This window comes from Camelus ferus, chromosome 31 (assembly GCF_009834535.1).
Source record: "Camelus ferus isolate YT-003-E chromosome 31, BCGSAC_Cfer_1.0, whole genome shotgun sequence".
Taxonomy (NCBI): Eukaryota; Metazoa; Chordata; class Mammalia; order Artiodactyla; family Camelidae; genus Camelus; species Camelus ferus.
This window is the reverse complement of record NC_045726.1, coordinates 7,369,690-7,392,872: the sequence shown is the minus strand read 5'-3', so window position 1 is coordinate 7,392,872 and position 23,183 is coordinate 7,369,690. Positions and strand designations below refer to the sequence as shown.

The 23,183-nt window shown below is 38.8% G+C and overlaps 1 protein-coding gene across 2 annotated transcripts in view; it reads left to right on the top strand.

The window, feature by feature from the left end:
• GLRA3 (glycine receptor alpha 3) overlaps positions 1-23,183 on the top strand; it is a 139,784-nt gene that overhangs the window by 98,067 nt on the left and 18,534 nt on the right. For both annotated transcript variants that reach the window (XM_032470877.1, XM_032470876.1), the window contains exons 6-7: positions 8,850-8,987; positions 10,718-10,932. In XM_032470877.1, the coding sequence (XP_032326768.1) occupies positions 8,850-8,987; positions 10,718-10,932 (353 nt within the window). The remainder of the gene's footprint in view (positions 1-8,849; positions 8,988-10,717; positions 10,933-23,183) is intronic.

The window sequence follows — 23,183 nt, the reverse complement described above, 5'->3', positions numbered from 1 at the left end:
GTTAGGGGAAGATTATTCAAATTAAACGCACAAATTATAAATAAGATTGTTTTAGTTAAATACACTTTGACATGGCAGTTGCTCCTTGTCAGGTCAATGCAATTTCCTGGAGTAACATCACTCCCGGCCATGGATGGCGAGGATCCGCCAACTGTGACCATCTTCTTCCTTCTGTTTTTCAAGCTCCAGCTGTTAGTTAAGAACATGAGCATTTGCAAGCTGGGTTGACCCCAGAAATCTCAGTCTCTGTCTCTTTCAGTTGAGGAGCCTGGGCCAAATAGGATCCTAGTTCACTTTTAAAACTAAATGGGAAGCTGTAATTTATTGACAAATCTCAAAACTCATTTAGAACTTAAATGTGTTCTCAGCACCCATTCCCTCCTTGAATAGGTATGACTTTTAGGTGTTACTCATGGTATGAAGTATTAAACAATAACCTCTTTTTTTCTTCTATCGTCTTTTAACATTTTTTTTAATGAGCAGTAATAACTTAATTTTTTAAAATGATAGTATAGTACATTTGAATGACGTCTTCAAAATCAGCAAGCTTGTACTAGAAGATTTGAACAATAGAAACTGAAAAACAAACAGGGACCTCAGTTCGCAATCATCTTTACTTGTTAAACCCTTTCAAGCCTGCCCCAATGCCCCTTTTCCTTTGCTCGTGTGTGTGTGATTATATATATAGACTATATATACACATGTAAATACGTGCATGGATAAGTACATATGTATCCACATACGGTTATAAATATAAAACACATTTCAAGCATAAAAATACTGAAAATTAAAAAGCAATATTTTGTACCAAAATATTAACTTTGCCATTTTACTTCCGATTTAAAGACTTTTTTCTAACCTGAATGATGTGGAATTGTACCTTGTGGTACCTCTGTCTCCCTTAGGTTAAACCTTCTTTTTTCTGCATACTTCACAGTTGTCACTGTTTCTTCTGTATATTGCCTGTTTAAACCTTTTCTGATTTTTATACAGGGACATCACTCCATTTTTATTTATATGTGTTGTTTTATATATGCAATTGATATTTTAACTTTATGATATTTTTCATAGCACAAAGGGTTTTAAATATATATGTAATACATAATATAATTAAATCTATTTTTTCTTCATAAATTATGCCTTTTACATGACAAAAATACAAAAATATGATATTTTAGACATTTTATAACATAGGTTGTGCTTACATTTCAAATACAAGTAGATTTTATTTTTGCGTAAATCTTTCTTAAACTGGATCAAAATTTTTTCCATTATCATTTATTAAAATTTTTTCCATGTTGATTTGAAATGTCATTTTTTTGCCTTAAATTTCCATGTATAGGTCTGATTCTGGACTCTGTTCTGTTCCAATTATCTACCTGGTACAGAGGCCCTATTCTGAAGCTGTTTAAACACAATAGCTTTATTTGTGTATTTTGTCCCTTGTTAGACAGGTCTACTTCTTTACTTATTATTTGGCAAAACTGCCTTTGATATGTATGTACTGTTACACTTCAGAATTAATTTCCAGTTGAAAAGTGCATTAGAATTTTTACATAAATTGCATTGAGATTACAGGTCAGCCATGGGAGAACAGCATTTTCTGCAACCATGAGTCCACCTGCCTGAGACCATGGCATGTCTTTATCTTTATTCCAATGATGTTTCATCATCTCGTTTTTACATTTCTTTGTAAATGTCCTTTACTACACATATTACAGACTTTTGCTGACACCGAGAATGAAAAGTTTGTTCATCTTCATCTTAAATGATGCGGTAACATTTAAAATCCATTCTCTCGTGGATGGTATATTGAAATGGTATTTGTCTCAGTTTCTTAGAGATGAGAAGGGGTAGAATGCCCAGAGAGGATAAAGTCATTAGGAGTCAAATTAGTTGCTTCTATATAGGAATCTTTTAAAAATTCTTCACCTAATTTGCATGTTAGAAATTATGCCTTCTGAATTCCATTGCATTTCGGTATAAGTTATCCAACTAAAAATAAGCAGTTGGTCAATATAATCTTCTCCTAAGACATTCCAAAGCACAGTTATCAAATAAAAGTAAATAAATATGGCGCATCATGTGAGACCCCACTGTGTCTCCCTTTCTATTGTGGGGATTAATCTCAATGTGTCCTTGGGTGGAAACAACATAATTAAATTCCTCCTAGTTGATAAAAAGCTTCAGAATCTAAAATTTTAGTTCCATTCATAAAGCAATTTGATTAAATACTTCCAACTGATTTTAAACAAATGCAGCCAAAATTTAGAGAACCTACTTACTGAAAGTTCAGTACCATCGCAGAACACGTAAGCTGATCTGTAAAGCACTTCTTCAAATGTTCACATTTGAAAAAAATTTAACTGGAGGAAGTGTGTTGTGCCATGATGAAACAGAAGTTTTAATTCAATATCAGCTTTGTCATGCACACAGAATTACAGTTCAGTTACTTGTGTTGATACAAAAATGTAAATATTAAAAACTATAGCCTCTCTTCAGTTGATAGACTGTAACAGAGTTTACGGATGTAAAATAAATCATACAGGCTTCATGACTAATTTGAAGAATACTGGACCTCCATAGATTTTTTTAAATTTAGTAAGAACATAATTTTTACCACAGTGATGAGTTCCAACAAATATTTTCTTCAGATCCATCACAGGTAAGCGACATTTATTTTCAATGTTGAACTTCTAAAATGAATTTAAGAGAGACTTTACTATAGAATTTACAATGCCATCACATATTTCTTCCTTAACAAATGTAATTCCAGAAGCCTTACTTTGATTACAGAATTGGATTTAAGAATCAAGATCATTTAAAATTAATTTAATCCATTTTCTCTTTGAAGCAGGAAAGGATACTAAAACAAACCTCACATCATTTGATTGCTTACAAATTTCCTGTTAGGCACTTTTCCAAGAAAACTTGAACTTGCTCCCCTTGCAAATGCATTTATCAAGTGATCATATTTGGACAGTGTCTGTAAAAGGACTGTAACTTTTCAAATAAATGCTAAGACGTTTTCAGCTCACTTTTGTGTGGACAAGGCTATTGCTGTAGCCCCTTTTGTGACGTTAAATATAAACAACGTTCGGTTTAAGTTGCCCGTTCACCAACATTTTTTGTGAAATGGAAATTCGGAGCTTACTTGTTCAATTAATATTGAGCTTTCATTTCTTTTAGCCGTTGCAGCTTAGAAGAGTTTATTACAAAATATGAGTGTTGCCAAATAATAAAATAGCAAATGTTTGTAGGTTTTGAAACTCAAAGCATTCAGATTACTTTCTACATGGTCCACAGCAGTGCTATTCAGCTTTCAATTACAACTAACTTTTTAAAAAAAGAATTTTATTCATTTAATCATCTTTTTTGGGGAGGGTAATTAGGTTTATTCATTTTTTTTAATGGATTTTTTTAATGGCAGTGCTGGGGATTGAACCCAGGACCTCAGGCATGCTAGGCATGCACTCTACCACTGAGCTATACCCTCACCCCAGGATTTACAACTAACTGAAAAATTTTCTGTGATACTCCTGCTGCACTTTGACACTTCATGGATGTCACAGGTTTGTACACCAAGTGGCCAGCTGGGGGAACAAAGTTGAAAACTTCTGCCACTTCTCAGATAGGCAGTTAGCTGCCCTTGAAATATTAGTTTGTTACTGAAAGGGTTTGGTAATGACAGATGGACCACTGCTAACACTGGCTGTTTCAGAGATTTTTTTACCTAATATTAAAATATTAAAACAAAAAGTATTAAAATAATCTCATACTCATGCCATGGGAGAGTCTAGAAGTACAATCGAAGATCTACCAAACCAATAATGATGTATTTTAAAAAATGGTTAATAATGATTTATTAACCATTCATTAAAAATGAAAAATTGAGAACAAGAGCTGGGTCAGAGAGGATATAAGGAAAAAAGAAGTAATCCAGGGCTGTCTTGGCAAAGCAAGATGTAAGGTGAGCCTCTTCATAACCAAGCGACTTCTTGACTAGGAGAAATGAAGGAAGCGAGAACGCCTGAAAGACTAGATATTTTCTTTTAAGACTCTACGCTTCCGGAGAAAGATGGAGTCATCTTCAGAGGGTTAATCTGAGTTGCTCTCTCTCAAGTCTACCCTAATCAGATGGAATGGGGGTGTGATATTCAGATACAGATATAAATAATTGAAAACAAATGCCCTGCTATTTTTCACATCTGAATATAATAAATATTTAATCTTGCACACCTGAATAATTGTTACAGTCATTCCTTTGGAAAACTTAACCTGATTCTCCTTCTCCTGTTCTCCAGCTTCGTGTAACCCCTTCCTGCGCTCACACAGAACTCCCTGCTTATTTCTCTGTGAGACTCTTCACAGTCTGTTAGTTTATCTGTGTTATTATCAGCTACCTCATATTCTGTGAGCATCCTAACTGGAGCCAGGGCATTCTGTAGTTCCAGGACCTCACCTAGGACCTCATATAGAGTAGGCACTCAGCAATTCAATATGAAATTAATGAACTAGTTTAATTAATTCCTGGGCAACAGTTCAGTAATAAGTTTTTTTGTTTGTGCTATTTGAATGATTTGTTAGATGAGGTTTTTAAAAAGTACTTTTTTTTAAAGAGCAGTTTAAGGTTCACAACAAAACTGAGCAAAAAGTAACAATTTCCCATACACTACCCTGTCCCCTACCTGCCTCCACGCACATCCTCTGCCGATATCAACACCCCACCCCAGAGTGGTACACTTGTTACGACCACGGACCTGCATTAGGGTTCACTCTTGGTGGTGAACATTCTCTGGCTTATTTCCCTTAACACCCTCTCCTCAAGCTGTATCTATGGTGTTGCAAAAATTAAAAATAGGACTACCATGTGATCCAGTAATCCCATTTCTGGATATTCACTGAAAAGAACTGAAGTCAGGACCTTGGAGGAATATTAGCGCTGCTGTGGTGGCAGCGTTGTTCACAGCAGTCAAGTTGTGGGGAAACAGACCACTTCTGCGTGGCGGATGAGTGGATGAAGAAGCTGTATCGCATACATTCAATAGGACACTACTTAGCCTTTGGAAAGAAGGAAATTCTATGTTCTGAAAAAAAAACTTTAGTTTCTAAAGGTGATAGTTTCTTAAATGTTAGTTGCAATATGAAATTGGGAGCCATAGCAATGAACCCTCCACACTCTTGTAAATTACTCTGTTTGTGGGTCTTGAACTTTGAATGGATCCTTTACCTCTGCATGACTTTTAACACCATGCTTTGGTCATTTGGAAGACAGGAGCTTAATGAGTTATTCAGTATATTCCAATATTGACACGTGACATTGTACAATATCGAAAGGTCACATTTGTTCATATCACCATCAGGCTCATCAAAAAAAAAAATCTGTACGTATTGGGGATACATTTTTCCAAAATTCTGATGTTGAATTGAAAGCTCAACCTGTGTCATTGGCAACAACAATGTCGGCTATTTCCCTCTACATGATAGGTTCACTCAATAGCTTTATTTTCAAGAAAATGATCAGACATCTACCTGATCACAAGAACCACAGTTTGCTGGTCATTTTTTTCAGGTAAAAATGGTGTTTCAAGAAAAACCAGCTGGCTTATATGCAAATCAATCACGCCAGTGCGTTTTCTTAAAAGAAGCATCGTGTTACCGTAGGCAGCTGAAGTGTGTTATCTGTTTTTCCCATTTCCGTACACAGAATTATAAGTACATTTATATAAGGGTCAGAATTTAATAAGATTATAATTGTTACTGTTTCATCAAGGATCGAGGACATTCTTAAACAAAAGTGGCATTGTTTTCACTGCAAGGCATGGCAGTAAAGAAAACAGTAACCACCAGCACGCTTTTATTATGCTAAAGCCCTGGAAGTTTTACCCATTGTGTTTTCACCATCTGGACAAATGTCAACACAATGAAAAATGCGAACAAGGTCTTATGAATATGAAAGCAGGTTGGACCTTGTGAATCCTGCTACAGTAATGCTTCTAAAGCACAATTTTTACCATGTCACTCCCCTGCTCAAAAGATTTCCATTGTTTGTCATTGCCCAGAGGGAATTTTTAAAAAATCAAACTTTTCAACCTGGAATTTAAATTTGACATAGTCTTACATTAATTTATCTTTTCATTCCGTATGCTTCTGCGTGGAAACTGGCTCTAGAAAAATGAAGTTCTTGCTATTCCTATTATAAGCCTTGGGAGTTTGCAGTTTCTTTCAACTAATTATACTGTTCCCTTTGCCTGAGTACCTCGCTTACCCTCGCGTTATACACAGGTTCTGTCTTTTTTCAAGATCCACCTCGAACGAGGCCTCTGAGTGACACCGACCCCTCTTCTGAACGCACACAGCTCCTTGTACCTCTCCCAGGCCACTTCTTTCCTACCTGCTGAAAATCCCTCGTGTTCCCAGAAGTCCAGTAGGTTGCCTTACATACAGTCAGTGCTCAGTAAGTACTAGTTGAAGAAGCAACTGGTTGCATTGAGCCATTTGTTTACACGTTTCACTGCAGCTACCAGGTGAAATTGTTGGCTGAAGGGGGTAGTCGATGTCTTTGTCCCCTCAGTGAAGTATCCCTGGTTGGGAAACTTACTATGGTACAAGGCATTTCGTCTCCCAACCTTGATCTCATAAGCGAGTCTGTTCTCAGAATGGTATGAACTTCTGCCAGCCAGAGGCGCAAGGATGCTACAACACTGCCAACCGTGTAGGAGTATTGATTTTTTAGTTATGTTTGAAGATTCCTTGAGACAAAATTAACGTCTGGCTGTTTTCCTTGAACACCCTGTAAGTTACTGCCTAAATTTGCCATCTCACTATCTTCCTTCTGATTTCAAAGTTAAATATTTTATGGCCCTGCAGGAAGTAGCATCGTTTGATAATGAAATGCCCGGGCTGAAATCACTTAGTGTGGGTGATTCTTTGACACAAGAGCAGCTGACTGTGCGGCGGGTAAACTGCCCCAGAGACCACCTAAGGCTTGTCTCTGAGGGAGTGTCAGAGACCTACTTCCTTTTCAAGGGAGATTCCAGAAAAATTCCAGAAAAATTCAGGCCGTAAAAACAAAATGGGGTTTCAGTTCATTTCTCCATTTATCTGTCTACACTGGGAAATACCCCACATATTCTGACTTCAAGGGTTGCACGTATGGAAGAATTGGGTACTGTCCTACTTGAAAGTAAATAAGTGCCCATTTTTCTACCTTTTGATCCTTGAGAGACGTGCATCTGTTTTCTCTCTAGGTAAAATGTTATTTATGCTGGATGTATCCAAAGACTCAGGCATGAATGTGAGAACCTTCTGTTCTTAGCCACCAAATCAGTAACTGCAGTGTCCACGGACTGTGTCCTGTGTAAGCAAGTCAAGAAGAAGTCCTTGCTGTGCTAAGTCCAGGGGTCTTGAGGACAGTCTTGCAAGTTCCCCTGTCTGTTCTGAAACCAGAATTCAGGCGTGTCCCCTTCAGTCTGGAGGACTTTACCGCCTCTATCAAACAGTGCGTGTTCCACAGTGAGCCGTCACAATGATGGTCCTGCTGCTGAAACTTGGACAGCAGAACCCTAGATGGTCTAAGGATACCCTCTAACCACAGGTGCCCCTCTACCACCTCCCCCATAGCCAGCGGAGCCGATGCCGTGAGGTGCGCCTCGGGGCCAGGTGGGTGGGGATGAGCGTCTGGCTCCAGTCACTGCCACTGCAGCTGGATCAGAATCAGCTCTTTTGGGGGCCGTCCTCTTCCGGGTACTGGGGGAGGGAGCAGGGTGATCGGTTCCCCTTCATACACATCAGTCTGTTCAGTCTAACCTGCTCCGTGCCAGCAGTTTCTAATCAGGCACACAACCTCTTCCCTGCAACATCAGCTACCAGGGAATTCGTTTGGGACAGTTTCCCTTCTTTGCTGCTTCATAACCTAGAGTTCTGCCTCCTTTATCTGACCCCTTGACTTAACCCACAGGCCAGACCATCTGTCCTCTCTCTTCCTATCTCCAGGGCAGCTGTGAATTCTGACAAAGCCCTCCTCCACGGGTTTCCTTCACTTGCACTCCATCTGCAGAGCCTTCAAGTGTCCATTTCAACAGCTTCTCATTTGGAGGGAAGAAAATGATAAAATTCTGCTTTTCTTAGCTACCTCTCCTGTAGATCTGTGACATATGAATTTACTAAAAGATGCTGGCCTATTACAAAATACATTATTTCATTCTATTCTGAATCTGCTCATGGTATATGCGAGAGTTTCCTCCTCCACAAACTATCCCATGTGGATTTTCTTTGTACTCTGATTTTCCCTGAATAGCAGACATTTCTGTTGAAAATACCCTTTTGTCTATTTTGGGACCCAGGACATAAAAGCTGAGGCCCTAAACTAAAATAGTTAATGATTCAATCAAGAAAAGTAGCAATTCTGGCATGTTCTCTCCATGGATGTAATAGGTTAGGTCGTTTCCTAACCAGTAACAAGTTCAGCTTTTGGTGAAAGGGTCCTGAGTAATTTGAGAAAAGGCGAGGGGAGATCTGATGGAGGGGAATCGACATGAATTGTTGAATTAGTCCAGTAGCTCCCTGTCCCAAGGGAAGGATGTATGTGCTTGTCCTTTAAGATTTCCACATGCCATGTCGTACTTACTATCAGCCTCCTACAACTTCTTCCATTATTTGATAAATATTCCATATGAATAGATTTCTTAGACTGGAATTGTGCAATGCTTAGCTCCATCAGTAAAGTTAAGATGACACTTTTGGGTCTTCCCCATTCTATGTGAGCTGTGTAGGTGATTTTTTTAAAAATTTCATTCTTCTGAATGCCCTTTTGTGCTGTAAATACTTCTTTATTTTGCTTCGCCTAGTTGGGTACACCATGAATGACCTCATTTTTGAATGGCAAGATGAGGCACCTGTTCAAGTGGCAGAAGGACTGACTTTGCCCCAGTTTCTGTTGAAAGAAGAGAAAGATTTACGATACTGCACTAAACATTACAACACAGGTAGGGGTTGAGTATTCTTCATTACACGTCTGACTTGTGTTTCAGATATTTCTTAATTATCATGCTGGGTTAATTACTTTAACAGTTTGTAGCTGAATGCGTTTTATAGTCATAGAGCAGAGAATGGATGCCTTTGAAACTTACAGAAGCTTCGACTCATTGCGTATTGTTACGTAATTGGTTTGTATGGAACCAGAGAGATGCTTGGTGTTCAATTATATTTAAATAATTTTTTTTTCTGCCCAAAACCCATAGGCACGTAGTAATGATGTTTCAGAAAAAGTTCCTTTAATTTCTATGTAAGCAATAAAATGTACTTTTTAACTCTCCTTGGGCTGTACACATTGTGTTTGCTAACAAAAATGAAAGAGATTGCTTTTGTTGAAGGCTTCACTTGCCTCAACTTTTCTTTTGGCCACAATTTCATGCGTTGCAAGGCATTGTTACTGAGCACCTGCTATTCACCTGACATAGTAGCCTTTTACATTTGAGATTAATTATCAGATCCAGTTACTGATATCAAGGATTGAAAGACTTGTACATTCACATTATCTGTTCACATCTCTCAGCGGGCACAGGCTGTTCCCACAGTATCTATTCCAGCTGCCTTCCCTTCTCCTACAAGTTCCATTAAACTGCCCGGAGCTGAGGCATCGCCCCATCGCGGGCCATGTATGGCCTCCCACTGGCATCAGCTGCTGCTCTTATCATAACTGTGATTTCTTGTGGGCTCAGCATTTTCCAGAACTGTGACCTGACCTCTCACAGCACAGTCAGCCCTCCATGTCTGCGGGTTCCACATCCAAACATTCAACCAACCGGGATGGAAAATAATTGGGAAAGAAAGTCCAGAAAGTTCCAAAAAGCAAAACTTGAATTTGCTGGGCACTGGCATCTATTTACACAGCATTTACACGTTCCCTGCATCCTTGGATTTTGGTATCCATGGAGGTCCTGGAGCCGATCCCTCACGGATACCAAAGGATGACTGTCCAAGGTCTCCGATCTCTTATCTCCTTAGCTAACTCACAATATCTGGTGAAAAAGTCAGTGCCATTTTCTTACCTCGGGGTTAAGGCTAATTCAGTAGGGAGTTCAAAGTTAACAGGTCAACACAAAGGTCAAGGGCAGGCAGGTCACTACCGGTGACCTTGCTCAGCTCTCCAGGGACAGTAGCAATCATACGCAACTTTTAGAGAAATCTAAGAAGTCAGAGTTGGTGTAGGTGGTCGGCTGCTGTAACAGTGCACCACAAACTTGGGGCGTCCCTGCCCCTCCCTCCAACCCTCTTGTCCCTCTCTCCCCTCACACTGTCATCTGGACACAGCAGTTTGCTTTCTCATCTACACACCACACCTTTCCTGCTCCAGGGCCTTTTGTGATTGCCTTTCCTTCTAGACACAAGCCTCTTTCCCCAGATTGTCCCAAACAGTGTTTAATAGAAGTGGCAAAAGTAGACATCAATCAAGTGAAGTAACAGACCCTTGAGAAGTTTGACAAATATGAAGTGTTCATCAAATGTAAGTCATAGAAGATTATATATTATTTCCTGGAACAGTAAAATAAGAACAATATTTTTCAGAAGCCAATTTGCACATATGATTTAGGATCCCATTTCATTACAACAGACTTTTTTAGGGAAAAATTATGATGAAACAGAATTGTGACATTTGATGCAATAACAGAGGCCTATTTTTACCAATTGTTGCATTTATTTTACACCCAATTAGGGAAGTTTACGTGCATAGAAGTGCGATTCCATCTTGAACGACAGATGGGGTACTACCTGATCCAGATGTACATCCCCAGTCTCCTGATCGTTATTCTGTCCTGGGTTTCCTTCTGGATCAATATGGATGCTGCTCCAGCCAGGGTGGCACTGGGAATAACCACTGTGCTGACCATGACCACACAGAGTTCAGGATCACGCGCTTCCTTACCGAAGGCAAGTGCACGCAATGGGCATATACACATGTTTGCACTAATATGTGTGTGTTATTATCAGCTCTTGCCAGAACGTTTTCAATAGCATTTCTAGTGGGTCCTTGTTGTACAATGGTTCACCTTGATGATTGGTTTGACTTTAGGGTGGTGTGAAATTGATAGGCATTCAGCAGAAACCGCACTTTGAATTTTGAATTTTGATCTTTTCCTGGGCCAGTGATGTGTGGTCCCATCTGCTCTCAGGATGCTGGCCAGCGGCCACAGTGGCTCCCCGTCTGCCACGTGATCAGGAGGGTCAACAACCAATACACTCACCACCATTCTGGACCCAGACAACCATTCTGTTTTCCATGTCAGTACAGTATTCAATAAATTACATGAGATGTACAACACTTTATTATAAAATGGCCTTGTATTAGATGATTTTGCTCAACTGTAGGCTCATATAAGTGTTCAGAGCGTGACTGAGGTAAAGCGAGGCTGAGCTAGGTTAGGTGTGTTAAATGCATTTTCAACTTAATGATGCTTTCAATTTATGATAGATTTATTGGGATGGAATCCCCATCATAAGTTGCAGAAGATCTGTGTTCATTCATTTCCAATTTTAAAATAACGTATAACCAAGGCAGAAAAAACAGAGAAATAGGTGAAAGAAAAAAATTCTACAAACCAATGATATCTTTTATGTGCAGTTGGTGTTATGATCCCAATTATTTATTTAAACATCATTAGCACTCATGCAGTATAGAATTTATTATCTATAGATTTTTAAACCCTTAGAAATATATATATAAATATATTTTATTTATAATATAATTAAATATATATAAATATATAAATAAATGTATATTAGTATATATAAATATATATAAGGTATGTAATTTGAATCTATAGGGTAGTTTTTAATGTTGCCCAATATTCCATTGAATAAATGTGCCATAATAATCTGCTGACCATCAGGACTAACCCAATAATGAACATTTATATAACGAATATTACACAGATGAATCTATGTGTGTGTACATGTGTGTACATAGCTTTACATCTGTTTTGTATTATTTTCTTGCTAGGAACTCTTAGAACAGGAGCTGCTACATTGATAGCTGTATGCATTGACACATGTTGCCAAATTTCCCTCTAGAAACATTTATAGCCTTTGTACTCCCACAGGTATTGTATGAAAATGCCCACAGGCTTACACTCTGGGTCAAGCATTTATTATTTTTTTGTGTGTAATTTTTAACTCTGGCTTTTAAGTAGCCATAGGTCAATAAAAAGGAAAGCTTAGGTAAACCATGGTTTTTGTCTGTGCTGAGTTGCCAGAATTAAAACAAAACTTGTAAAAGACCCAATGTTTCTTTTCAAAAGATGTGCTGAAATAAACTGCAGGAAGCTCTTTCCATCCCTTTAGCTGTGTAGCAATGGAGAATCATTTTCTTATCCTAAATGTTGTCTAAGAAAGAAACTCTTACTATCTAAATTAAATAATGCCATATAACTTCCAGCGAGCTTCACAGTTCTTTTCATTACAATGATGTATGTTAATGTCATAAAATCATATTAACTTTTCTTGTACATTTGATGTTATCTCCCTGCCATGCCGAGGAAATTATGCATCCATTGTCATGCCTTGCTTAACCCTTACTATGAATTGCCTTCTCTGATTCAATTTATTCAATTAGAAGGTCTAAATAAACAAAAGTTGATGGCAGGACATTTTATCATGAAAGATGTTACTTAATATAGGAAGAACTTGATATTTAGCAATGCTCAGATTGCTAAGATTTAATGATTGCCTTTCAAAATAGGGTTTACTTTTATGACCACATAATTACATTTTCAAGATGATCCATTTGAACTAATGTTTTATAAAATATTGTCCAAGTGAAAATTGTAAAGCTGCTTTATAAGATTAAGTGCTTATTTATATATGTATAAATGTCTGAAGGGCTCTGAGTAATAGTTGAAGTTCCACAGTCAATTTGTAAATGAAATTGCCAGTTTACTCATTGATTTTCTCCATGAGCTGAACAGAAATGAAAGCTCATTCATTCTGTAAGTTAACCAGAAGGAAGAACACAAAGTGTTTCATTTCAGGAAGCTCCAGCTTCTCTGAGGCACAGTATCAAGGCATCTCTGGATACAGAGATCAAGGCAGAATTGGGAGAGGTGTGAATGGAGGAAGCAGAAATAAAGAAAGCAATAAACTAAAAAAACAGAAAGGAGGCACAGTTTAAAAAAAAAAAAAGGAAAGGATAGGAAAGAAGGTCTGGAATGACTTCATCCTTTTCCCTAAAGAAATTTTTTTAAAAGTGTTAATTTCTCTGTGATCTCAGAGAAGGAATAAATTTTCAATCATGAGCTCAATTACACACGTACATGTATACAACCCCCACCCACCCCTCACCATCTCTCAGTTCGTCGGCACTGGGGCCACTGGAAATGTGAGAGCAGATTTAACTCTGATCCACAGAAAAGAATGATTATCAAGCTGATATGTTAAGAGAAGGTAATCACGTCTTGGGCTTTGTGATGGGAAAGGAGCGGGAAGGTAAGCAGTTGTGTAAGTTAGAATCAGGAGGGCAGATGCAGAAGTCTCAGAAGAAACATGAAATATCCTATTAGACGAGGTCAGCAAACGGGAAGGAAAATCTGGAAAACGCAGTTCTGATTCTATGATTGGGAAAGGCAACGGGCGAGGGCTCACCCTGGCATTTGGGAATAAAGGTCTGAAACGATGCAACTTGAGATCTGCTCTTCTCAACCCCACCAAAGAACCCTCAGATGCCTGAAAATCTTGTCACGGAAACATCCACCGTTCTCCTACTGATGAAAATCTAGGAAGGAGGAAAACAAAATTAAATTCAGGAAAACAATAGGGGATTATCAGAGATAGGAGGAAGAAACAATAAATCATTAAATTTATGATAATTGCTTAGTATTTTGTCCAGGCTCTGTGCCAGTGCATCTTCTGTAGATAAGAAGGAGCTTGGAAATCAGTCAAGTCTCAAAGTAGAAAATCTCAAAGAATGTCCTTCAGCCAGCGTTTCGTGAACTACAGACCTGAGAGTCCTCTCTGACACTTCCTGATGCACTGGCCTCCATGGTGTCATAAATCAAACATGTAATAAATAGCCCAAAGCAAGGAGACTCCTGTGAATTCATTTCCTGGAACTTGGAACAATCCGGTGTTTCCTCAGTGCCTGTGTTAGGTGGCCAGAGGAGGGTGACAATGCATCCTACTGTCAGCAATTTTTCAAAGTTGTAAAACTTCAGGGACACTTCCTTCCATTGTGTATCTGGAGGAGAGTGAGTGAGGAAAAATGGCAGTGATCGTGGTGCCCCATCACGGAGGGTTTTATAGAATTCGGTCAGGATGAAGTTTGTTTTGGATGGATTTCAGAAGAATTTTAACAAGAGGAGGGATCACTCTGACTTCAGTGTGAAGCGCAGATAGAAGAGGAGAAAATGGGAGCAGAGAAGCTACCAAGAAAACGACCATCGCTCGGAGCAGAGGGTGGTCTGGCTAGACTGGCAGCAGCAGAGATGGAAAGTAGAAGGTGGGTAGAAAGGGTAGATTTTTTTTTGAGAAAATGTATTTGGAGGTGAAATAGACAGGATTTGCTCATGAACTGAACACGGAGGATTAAGGGACAGGCAGGGAGGGAGGCCAAGTTGGCGGAGTAGAAGGATGCTGGTGGCTCACCCTCTCCCACAGATGCACCAGGACTCATATCCACGGACCCACTCAGCCAACCAGAGCACATGCGGAACTCCGACAGAACACTGTCCTCTTCAAAAGACAAAGACGCCAAAAATCTGGTAGGAGAAAGGAAAAAAAAGGAAGACGAAAAGGCAAAGCAGAGTGGGACCAGTCCCGCGGGGAGGGAGCAGCAAAGGAGGACTGGCGCTCGCTCGCTGGGTCTCTCCTCTCCATCCGAGAGGCCAGTGGGCCGGAGGCGGAGCCTCTGAGGCTCGGATCTGCACGGAGCACCCCTTAACTGACAGAACTGAGTTAGACGGGCACAGAGGGTCCCCGAGACACCCAGCCCGAGACCTGAGTTGGGAGCTGGGGGCCGGGACAGGCCGCCCGAGCCGGGCGGAGGACGGGGATGGCTGCGCTGAGGCAGCCCCGGGGGACTGCAGGGGGCTGCGCGCCGTGGCCGTGGATGCCCAGGGCAGAACCACCTGGGCCCTCCATGAAACAGCACGGCTGAGGTGCCCCGGGGGGAAGGGTGCACACCCCCAGCTCTGAAAACCCAGGGAAGGTTTTCGGCCAGGAGAGGCAGGTCTCAGGCGCAGCCGCCATGTCCTCCGGCGCTTGGCACCCGGGTGGGGACGGGGGCGAAACCTGAGTCCACGCCTTGGGGCCCGGCAGCCTCGGAGGCCAGACAGTGACTTGTTTGCAGCCCCAGTCAGATAGGACCCTTCCGCCCTGGTGCCTCGCAAAGTGCGCGCCGCCAGGACAAACAGCTGAGCTTGGACATGGAGCAGGGGCGGGGCTGCTCCGCAGTCTTCCCGGGGCCTCCAGCCGGAGCGCCCACCCGGGGCGGAGCGCGCGGCGGCGCGGAGCTGCGGGGCGACCGGCGCCGGGAGACGGCGGGTGGCCCCCCGCCTTTCCGGCAGGATCTCTGTGCTGGGAGGGGGCGCGATCTGCTTGTCGACAGGCACTGGGAGCAGCACAGACAAGGGCACCAACAGAGGGCCTCGTGAAACAAGCTGAGCCCTCGAAACAGGGCGAAGACAGAAAGACTTCTCATTCAGAGCGCACAGTGTGCAGGAGAACACCCTCTCCCCCACCTTTTTAAAAAATCTGTTTTTACCTGTTGTATTTTCTATTACCTTTTTAATTTTTACTTTTTAAACAATTATATATTCTCCCAGTTTTAATCCCTTTTAAATTTTTCTTTTAAAATAATTATACACAGGTTTCAAATATTTTTTCCTCTTTTCTCCTTTTTTAAAGGTTTTAAGAGACAGCTCAACCCGATTGCTATTCTGCTTCAACTTGCTCTTCAATTATTTATTATACACTGTTTTCAAACCATTTTTCCTCCCCTTTTCCAAAAATCTCTCTTTATCATATCTTTTTTATCTGTTCTATTTTTATTACCTTTTTAATTTCTACTTTCTAAACAATTGTATATGCTTCTAGTTTTAATTCCTTTACAATTTTTCTTTTAAAGTAGTTATATGATTATTTTTAAAAAAATCCACCTGAGTTCATTTTCATTTCTTTTGGGTTTGATCTCCTGTTATTGATTATAAACAGGTTTCAAATATCACTTTTTTTTTTTTATCTTTCTTCCTTTTTTTAAAATAAGGGTTGTTAAAAAGATGTCTCAACTTGAATGCTAGTCTGATTCAAATTGCTCTTCTATAATTGATTATACACTGTTTTCAAACCTTTTTTTCTCCCTTTTAAAATTCTCTTTCTCCTTTTTTTTTTAAGTTTTATTCCTACATAGGCATTAGATAGATAAATAAATAAACTCCTTTAAGGACCTCAATAGATAACTGATACTTCATAAGCCACACTGCCAGAGAGATATGAGCAAGATGAAGAAACAGAAACCATTCCCAATTAAAAGAACATGAGAAATCCCTTGAAAGAACGACCAATGAAATAGACATTGATAGCCTACTAGATCAAGATTTCAAAAAAGGAGTGATCAAAGTATTGAAGGAACTAAAAGAGATAGTGTTTAGAGATATAAAATATGTCAAAAATGAAATCAAAGCTATAAAGAAGAGCCAAGTGGAATTGGTAAACTCATTGGCTGAGATGAGAATGGATCTAAAGGCTGTGCAAAGCAGACTAGATAATGCAGAGGAACGAATTAGTGACCTAGAAGACAGGACAACAGAGAGCACCCAATCAGAACAACTGAAAGATAAACAAATTAAAATAAATGAAAGCAACATAAGGGACCTATGGGATAATACAAAGCATGCAATCTATGCATAATAAGGGTCTCAGAAGGGGAAGAAAGAACAAAGGGGACTGAAAAGGTATTTGAAGAAATCATGACTGAAAACTTCCCAAACTTAAAGAAGGAATCAGATATCCAAGTACAGGAAGTTCAAAGGGTCCCATACAGGAAGAACCCAAACAGACCCACACCAAGATGTATCATAATCAAGATTGCCAAAGTCAAGGATAAAGAAATGATCCTAAAGGCAGAAAGAGAAAAGCAAAGAGTGAGTTACAAGGGAACCCCCATAAGGCTCTCAGCTGATTTCTCTACATAAACACTACAGGCCACAAGGGAGTGGCAAGATGATATTCCAAGTCCTGAATGAAAAAAAGATGCAGCCTATGATACTTTATCCAGCAAGGCTATCCTTTAGGATAGAAGGAGAGATAAAGAATTTCACAGACAAGCAAACACTAAAAGAGTTTAGCAACACTAAACCCATGCTAAAAGCAATATTGACAGGTCTACTCTAAATAGAAAAGCAGCAGGATGCTACAGAAATGAGAAACTCATAACCGAAATGGTGATAACTTATGAATTACAAATAAAATAAACACTAAATTGTAAAAGAAGACATCTAAATCATTAAGAGTGGGAGAGGGAAGCAAGAAAATATAGAGTATTTTTTTTCTTTCTATTTTAAATTTTTTGTTTTTGGTAGGATGGGTTCAAGATATAGTAATGGGCTAATAGACTTACAGGATAGGGTAATCAGAAGCCAAAAACTTACAAGGGAGTCACAAAAACTAAATAAAATCCATGATAATACAAAGGAATGTTACCAAACCACAAAAGGAAGAAGAAAGGAACAAAGAGGAAATATCAACTGCAAAGATAAGTTCAAAATGGCAATAAACACACATCTATCATTAATTACTGTAAATGTTAATGGACTAAATGCTCCAGTCAAAAGACATAGAGTGGCAGACTGGATAATAAAGCAAGAACCTTCAATATGCTGCATACAAGAGACCCACTTTAGGGAGAAGGACACATAGAGATTGAGAGTGAAAGGATGGAAAAGGATATTCCATGCAAATGGAAAAGCCAGAAAAGCATGTGTTGCAGTACTGATTTCAGACAAAATAGACTTTAAAACAAAGGCCATAAAGAAAGATAAAGAAGGACATTTTATAATGATTAAAGGAGTGATAGATGAAGATATTACACTCATTAATATATATGCACCCAACGTAGGAGCACCTAAATACATAAAACAATTACTAACAGAAATAAAGGGGGATATTGATGGGAATACAATCATAGTTGGAGATTTTAACACAGCATTAACATCACTAGACAGATCTTCCAGGCAGAAAATAAATAAAGCAACAGAGAAACTAAATGATACAATAGAAAAATTAGATTTGGTGGATATTTTCAGAGCACACCCCCCCAAAATAGGATATACATTCTTTCAAATGCACATGGAACATTTTCTAGGATTGATCATGTACTTGGGCACAAAAGAAACCTCAGCAATTTTAAGAAAATAGAAATTATCTCAAGCATCTTTACTGACCATAATGCCATGAAACTAGAAATCAATAGCAGAGAAACAAAGGAGAAAAAAAGGAAAGCATGGAGATTAAAAATATGCTATTAAAAAACCAACAGGTCAATGAGGAAATGAAAGCTGAAATTAAAAAATACCTTGAGACAAATGAAAATGAAAGCACAACCACACAAAATTTGTGGGACACAGCAAAGGCAGTGCTAAGAGGGAAGTTTATAGCGATACAGGCCTTCCTCAAAAGAGAAGAACAATCTCAAATAAACAATTTAACCCACCAGCTAAAAGAACTAGAAAAAGAAGAACAAAAAACCCCAAAAGGCAGCAGAAGGAAGGAAATTATAAAGATCAAGGAGGAAATAAATAAAATAGAGATTTTAAAAACCATAGAAAAAAATCAATCAAACCAAAAGCTGTTTTTTTGAAAAAGTAAATAAAATCGATAAACCTCTGGCCAAACTCACAAAGAAGAAAAAAGAGAGCACAAATTAGCAACATAAGAAAGGAAAATGGAGAAATTACAACAAATAAAATAGAAATACAGAATATCACATGAGAATATTATGAAAAACTATATGGAACCAAACCGGATAAGCTAGAGGAGATGGACAAGTTTCTGGAAACATACTGTCCACCAAGACTGAATCAAGAAGAAACTGACCACTTGAACAAACTGATCACTAGAAATGAAATCAAAACAGCAATAAAAAACCTCCCTACAAATAAAAGTCCAGGACTGGATGGCTTCACTGGGGAATTCTACAAACATACAAAGAAGAACTCATACCAGTCCTTCTCAAACTCTTCCAGAAGATTGAAAAGGAGGGAGTACTCCCAAACTCATCCTATGAAGCCACCATCACCCTGATACCAAAACCAGGCAAAGACACTACAAAAAAAAAAGAGAATTATAGGCCAATATCACTGATGAACATAGATGCCAAAATCCTCACCAAAATATTAGCAAATAGAATCCAACAACACATAAAAAAGATTATGACCAAGTGGGGTTCATCCCAGGGACACAAGGGTGGTTCAACATATGCAAATCAATCAGTGTAATACATCACATCAACAAGAGAAAGGGCAAAAAACCACACGATCATCTCAATAGATGCAGAAAAAGCATTTGATAAAATTCAACACACATTTATGATAAAAACTCTCACCAAAGTGGGTATAGAGGGAACATATCTCAACATCTTAAAAGCTATATATGACAAACCTACAGCCAGCATAGTACTCAACAGTGAAAAACTCAAAAGCTTTCCACTAAAATCTGGGACAAGACAAGGATGCCCACTATCACCACTCCTATTCAACATAGTCTTGGAAGTCCTAGCCACAGCAATAAGGCAAGAGAGAGAAATAAAAGGGATCCAAACTGGAAAAGAAGAGGTAAAAATGTCACTATATGCCGACGACATGTTACTATATATAGAAAACCCTAAGAGGTCCACACAAAAACTACTAGAGCTGATCGAAGAATTCAGCAAGGTAGCAGATTACAAGATTAACGTTCAAAAATCAGTGGCATTTCTTTACACTAACGATGAATCAACAGAAAAAGAAAGTAAAGAAACAATCCCCTTTAAAATAGCACCCAAAGCAATAAAATACCTAGGAATAAATCTAACCAAGGAGGTGAAAGAATTATACACAGAAAACTATAAACCATTGATGAAGGAAATTAAAGAAGACTTTAAAAAATGGGAAGATATCCCATGCTCTTGGATTGGAAGAATCAATATTGTTAAAATGGTCACACTGCCCAAGGCAATCTACAGATTTAATGCAATCCCTGTCAAATTACCCAGGACATATTTCACAGAACTAGAACAAATCATAATAAAATTTATATGGAACCATCAAAGACCTAGAATTGCCAAAGCATTTCTGAAGAGAAAGAAAGAGGCTGGAGGAATAACTCTCCCAGACTTCAGACAATACTATAGAGCTACAGTCATCAAGACAACATTGTATTGGTACAAAAACAGACATGAAGACTAATGGAACAGAATAGAGAGCCCAGAAATGAACCCACAAACTTTTGGTCAACTCATCTTCGACAAAGGAGGCAAGAATATACAACGGAATAAAGACAGTCTCTTCAGCAAATGCTGTTGGGAAAACTGGACAGCAGCATGTAAAGCAATGAAGCTAGAACACTCCCTTACACCATACACAAAAATAAACTCAAAATGGATCAAAGTCTTAAACATAAGACAAGATACAATAAACCTTCTAGAAGAAAATACAGGCAAAACATTATCTGACATACATCTCAAAAATGTTCTCTTAGAACAGTCTACTCAAGCAATAGAAATAAAAGCAAGAATAAGCAAATGGGACCTAATTAAACTTACAAGCTTGCACAGCAAAGGAAACCATAAGTAAAACAAAAAGACAACCTACAGAATGGGAGAAAATTTTTGCAGATGAAACTGACAAAAGCTTGATCTCCAGAATATATAAGCAGCTCATATGACTCAATAAGAAATAAACAAAAAACCCAATCCAAAAATGGGCAGAAGGCCTAAACAAGCAATTCTCCAGGGAAGACATACAAATGACCAATAGGCACATGGACAAATGCTCAGTATCACTAATTATCAGAGAAATGCAAATCAAAACTACAATGAGGTATCACCTCACACCACTCAGAATGGCCATCATTGAAAAATCCACAAAGGAGAAATGCTGGAGAGGCTGTGGAGAAAAGGGAACCCTCCTACACTGCTGGTGGGAATGCAGTTTGGTGCAGCCACTGTGGAAAACAGTATGGCGATTCCTCAAAAGACTAGGAATAGACTTACCATATGACCCAGGAATCCCACTCCTGGGCATCTATCCAGAAGGAACCCTACTTCAAAAAGACACTTGCACCCCAATGTTCATAGCAGCACTATTTACAATAGCCAAGACATGGAAACAGCCTAAATGTCCATCAACAGATGACTGGATAAAGAAGAAGTGGTATATTTATACAATGGAATACTATTCAGCCATAAAAACTGACAACATAATGCCATTTGCAGCAACATGGGTGCTCCTGGAGAATGTCATTCTAAGTGAAGTAAGCCAGAAAGAGAAAGAGAAATACCATATGAGATCGCTCATATGTGGAATCTGAAAAAAATAAAAACAAAAACAAACAAACAAAGCATAAATACAAAACAGAAACGGACTCATAGACATAGAATACAAACTTGTGTTTGCCAAGGGGGCAAAGGGTGGGAAGGGATAGACGGGATTTCAAAATTGTAGAATAGATAAACAAGATTGTACTGTATAGCACAGGGGAATATACACAAGATCTTGTGGTAACTCACAGAGAAAAAAATGTGACAATGAATATATATATGTTCATGTATAACTGAAAAATTGTACTCTGCACTGGAATTTAACACAACATTGTAAAATGATTATAAATCAATAAAAAATGTTAAAAAAAGAAACTAATAAGCCTTAATAAATATTCAAAAAAAAAAAAAAGGGAAAGGCAGGAGTTGAAAGAAGCCTTCGAGTGAGTAACTGGGCACAAAGTTACTGTGGGGAGGTAACTTCTGGGATCGAACACGTTCACTTTGAGATGCTTGTAAGACAGCCACACACACACACACAAACACACAATAAAAAAACCCCCACAAAAACAAAAAGCAAACAAACAAAAAACAATAACTGAGTGGAAACAGACTCAAATGTTGGAGTCAGCAGATGTTTAAAGCAGCTATGATGAATTCCTTCAATGACTTTAAGTAAATAATCTTCCAACAGTAAACAGATGGATCATCTCAGGAGAGAAACGAAACTACGACATGCAAATTCAAGATCTAAAAAGTGCAATATCTGAAATAAAAAAATGCATTGGACAAACTGAAGAGAAGAAAAAAAATGGTAATGAACTTAAAGAAATTACCCAGTTTGAAGAACAGAAAACATTTTTGAGAAATTACCCAATTTGAAGAACAGAAAACATTTTTGAGAAAGTTAAGTCTCATTGATTTGAAGAACAAATTAAGCACCCAATGGAATTGGCTAAAAGTCAGGACTTCCAGACCAGCGACACCCAGGCCTCAGACTCCTGGGAGTCCCCTCCAGATGAAACAGGGAATTAGACCAGAGATGATTTTTCTGAGAATAAAATAAAATCCAGAAAGAGGAGAAAAGATGTGTTTGTGGCTGGCCCTCTTCCTCCTGTTGGAGACGGACCTGAATATTCAGGTCTCTTCTCTCCTTCCTCCTCTAGGGCCATCTCTCCTCCTACACAGATTAGAAAGCTTAATTAAAGGCAAGACCCACTCGCCCCAAAACTTTTCTCCCAAACTTTTTGAGATTCCCAACATTTTGTGATTTCTTTCTTTCTTTTTTTTTTTTTTTTTTATAAGATGTGGACAAGCAATCCCTGGGAGAATTAGGTTTACTCAGGGGTGAACAAGAGGACAGGGTGAGTCACTGAACTATTTTCGAGCATTTATTTGATTGACACTAATTCCTCGTTAAGATTCTGGCCCTAGGGATTTCTATTGTTTGTTAGGTATAAGGACAGGTAGGAACAGAGAAAACCCTAGAAGGGCCAAAATGTAATTTTATTTGTGAACTATGGATCCTAGAAAGAATCCACAGTAGGGGACGCTGGGAAGATCTGGGTATACAGCAATATTCAATATATCTTGCTCTCTTCCTTTTCTGCTTCCAAAGATTGGTTATTTCCTGTGAGAGACTTACTCCCATCCCCTTTTTTGATTTATTTCACAGGAC